Genomic DNA, 4,086 nt, shown 5'->3' with positions numbered 1-4,086 from the left:
GCTGTACACATTCATTCCTGTTCATGATCGTGGAACTCAATTCCAAGACAGAATTCCCAGAAAAAAAAATTTGTCGATTGAGCCGCTTCCTTTGAAGTTGTGGATCACGTGTTGGTCGTTTTCGGTCCATATGCTACACAGATGGACATTATTGTAATGTTGCTAAGCTAATACTTAAAATAGTAGGCGGGATAGCCTGTAGATAATGCATCATTAGGTTCGACGAATCAGGTGCGTCATCAAAGTAGCGGCAATCCTATTCGCTGAAGCTAAAATTCGTCAAAGAAGCAGTTCAACGATCAACCGACAATGCACCTGCGAGGCACCGCTGTTGTGGGGAGACGCATATGCATGCGCCATACAGCTGCGGTTACAGCCACCAGATACTGTACCGGGAGAAGTTAAAAGCATGCCGTCACGAAAAGATACACACACAAAAAGGCTTGATGTGTATGAAAACATCGGCATTTAGGATTCTGCAATCAAAATTAAAATCGACACGGACTTCTAGAAGGAAACTACCACATCTATTCCTTTGCCTGTACCGGTTCATCCATAACGCTAAGGTCTGTGTACCCTTCCCCAAAAGGCTAGTCCCGGACACTTTTCAAACAATCTTCGAAAAAAATACTTTGCTGCGGATTTTCGCTGTTCTAACCAGCATCAATCGATCTGGGAGGCTGTTTTCTAGCAAACTTCAGTCGCCGGACTGCAGAACGCCTGTGTTTGAGGACACACTCCGACAGTAGTGGCCAGCGCCCAAATTGACATGTGAGACATTCACAGTTTAATTCCGGACAGACCTTTATTTCCCCTCCAACCCGCCTCCAACCAACTTATTGACGCAGTCGGTCGCATCCATTTGCACCACTGTCCCTTCTGACGTGGGTTTAAGACCAGCTGTTTGTTCCGCTGGCGCATTTCTCTTCATCATAGCCTTCTGCCCCTGGAAGCCCGATTTCTCTTCCACAAATCCAGGACGTTTCGTTGCCCTCCCCGTCTCCGTCCTCTGCTTCTTCTCTATTCTTTTTATCCTCGCTGCATCCCGTTCTGCCATCTTTCTCTTCTTTTCATCAGCCACCTTCATCCGCGCCGCTTGCGCGTCAGCAATCTTCCTCTTTTTTTCATCAGCCAATCTCTTGCGCTCCGCCTGCACAGCTGCCCGGCGTTTGATTTTTCGCTCATCAGTCGCACGGGCTTCCTCTTCTTTCTTACGCCTCCTCGCTAACATAAACTCTACGGTCAAGTGCTCCGCAGGTGCCCCACAGTCGAGATGAACGTTTCGTTTGGATAAATTACTGCTTTCGGCAGTGCTGGCCGTGTGCGATGGAGCACAGTTCATCAGTATTGAGTTCACTGTTTCAGCGTTTCGAAGAAGGATAGTGAGTTCTTGCAATTTTTTAGACGCACCCAATTCGCGGTCGGCAATTTCCAATACTTTGGAAAACGTCACCCGATCCCTCCCTCGCCTCCGTATGACATTGGACCGCTGTCCTACTGACGTCATATCCGCTATTGCATCTTGCGTCTTCGAAGTGATAAAGCGGTTTGGGAAATTTTCGTCAAATGGAAACAATCCTGTCTTCTGGAAGGATTGGCGGATATTTTCAACCGTCACAGCTTCGAATGCATGCACGCCACATATTAAATTAAATCGAACACCCCTTGTTTGGACTACGACTGACTTGTTAAACTCATCTCTAATGTCGCGGATAGAAGTGTTAAATATTTTGTTAACCCTTTGGTCACAGGGCTGCAAAAAATGCGACGTGTTGGCTGGGGAAAAGACAACCTCACACCCATTACTAGAGCACTCCTGTAGCCATTCCAGTCCATTTCTTGAACCATGACCGTCAATAGTTAGTAAGTAGTTCACACCCTGCGGCACGAAGTTGCATACATATTTGTTGAGATGCTTGACGAAAGATGGCAAGATATCCATTTCCATAGATCCCTTTTCGCTACATTTGACAACCCCCCATCAGGAAACCATCCATTTTCCTGATACTTGTCGCAGACAGCGCTACTTTTCTTGTATATCTTTGGCAGCGGTTCAAACCAATTTGACATCACATGCTTCCCTGTCACGATAAAGAAGGGAGGCGCTTTCCTTCCGGATCCAGAAACAGCTACGACTGCAGTAACATGCTTTGAAATGCCTTGCGTTTTTGACGACGCAACAAATCCACCATGATGAGTGTTAGATGAGCCAAAAACTTTTCTCCTCTTACCAAACGTGGCATCAACGGACGTTTCATCGACGTTCCATATGCGGTCACCATCAGATAGCATACCTGGATTTTGCTTCTCTACAGTTTGAAGAATCTCAAAAAACCCTTTAAAATGGCCGTAGTTCTCTCCTTTCAATTTTGCACAATCCTTGTTCTCACAGTTTCGGTACGTTATTTCCCTATGCCGGGCTCTAAACGAACGCACGGCGTCATCAGAAGGCACACCGTTCTTCCAACCCTGTCTTCCATCTGCTGCGACATGCCCCATTATTCTTTTTATGCCATCAATGTCGACGGCATATCCTCGACTAGCAGCAAATACTAGTCTTTCAGCAACCATGGCTTCTTCCTCTTGAGTCAGAATTGTTGGCCTACCCTGCACGCGATTGGCCATTACTTGTTTTTCTACAGCCTGTGTATCTTCTGTTCGAAGTAGTTCTTTTATTTCCCCAACCACTGTCTTGCTCAATTCTGTGGCAGCGGCAATTTTTCGCAAAGAAAGTTGAGTTGAGGTGAGCAATTTTACAGCAGCGGCTTTCCCTTCTTTTCGCGCTTTGTCGCGGCTTTCTCGGTACTTGAGGAGCTTGGTTTGCTTGCGCATGGACAAGGTCATAATGTGCGCTTTGCTCCTGTGAGGATCGCAGGAGCTGAGGTTGAAAGACGTAGGATTGTGTTATGCCCTGCGAGATACTACTGTATCGGGGAGAAGAATGCACATCGAAGACAGAGCGTTTCGAAATGGGCGGGAAATGTGGGAATTATTCGTTGGTTCAAATACCTGTCGGGTAAAGTCAACCAGAGGAGGGCACTTGTTTCATATCTATTTGCTTTTATCGGCATCCCAGACATTTCGGTGGTCAAGTTTTCTTCTGTCCGAAATTACCCCGTGTCCGGAATTAACCTTTTGGGGAAGGGTAGCCCTCACTGGTCCATACATTTTCCTTACTCGTGTACCAATATTCCATCGGAAGCATCGGGCGTAATTCCCTCCCCTCCTGCATCTTCTCGACCAAATCCGGATTTGAGAGGAACGGCCTTCCAAACGCGACCAAGTCTGCGCCGCCCGCGGACAGCTCCTTCTCTGCCGAGTCGGCGTCGAATCCAACATTCGCAATAATCGGTCCCGGGAACTCCTTCTTCAGCTCCGCAATCGTCATCGGCTTGCCCTTGTTGTGGAAGCCGAAGCCCAGCCCGATCATGACGTGAATGTAGCCCAGCTTGTACGCACTGAACCTCCTCGCGTAGTACAGGAACGACTCGCGGAAGTCGTCGCTCCCCATGCCATTGTACACACCGTTCGGAGCGATGCGGATCCCCACGCACTCCGGCTCGAACATCGTCAGAACAGCGCGGATACACGCGTCCACAATGCGGAAACGGTTCTCCAGCGATCCTCCGTACTGATCCGTGCGATGGTTCGAGCAGCTCTGCATGAAAGTATCCAGCACAAAGCCGTTCGCGCCATGGATCTCCACGCCGTCAAAGCCGCCATCCCTGGCGGATGTATTGTATAGCACGGGAAGAGCGATAGATGAAGACGGCGGATAAAGACGGGGGTGTTGTAAACGGGGCGGGCAAGGCTCTACTCCTTCTTTGTGTGATAGGTTTTCCGGAAGAAGCGCAGAAACAGAAGCAAGTAGGTGGCGTTAATAAGTGCGGACACAGCGAGCCCCCTCCCCCCTCTGCACGGCCCCCGACTCCTGAGCCAGATGTACGGGACCAAGCTCGCAAAGCCCGCGACAAACTGGACGATCTGGCAAGTGGTGATCATCTTCTTCCCCGGAAAGGGGATCTTGAGCAGGGCGGCAGCATAGTAGGCGTACATCACGACGTGGACCAGGGTGTTGAACCACAT

General features: G+C 49.0%; 1 protein-coding gene across 1 annotated transcript; it reads left to right on the top strand.

The window, feature by feature from the left end:
• Window positions 1-347: 347 nt before the first annotated feature.
• CHC_T00001071001 (hypothetical protein) lies at window positions 348-4,086 on the top strand (the record flags this gene model as incomplete). The annotated part of the gene is made up of 4 exons (XM_005712426.1): window positions 348-572; window positions 3,145-3,283; window positions 3,411-3,685; window positions 3,763-4,086. Coding segments are annotated over exons 1-4 (963 nt in total), but the record flags the coding sequence as incomplete, so codon positions are not given.

The sequence above is a fragment of the Chondrus crispus genome, genomic scaffold, assembly GCF_000350225.1.
Source record: "Chondrus crispus Stackhouse genomic scaffold, scaffold_856, whole genome shotgun sequence".
Classification (NCBI taxonomy): domain Eukaryota; phylum Rhodophyta; class Florideophyceae; order Gigartinales; family Gigartinaceae; genus Chondrus; species Chondrus crispus.
This window is presented reverse-complemented; position numbering and strand designations above follow the sequence as displayed.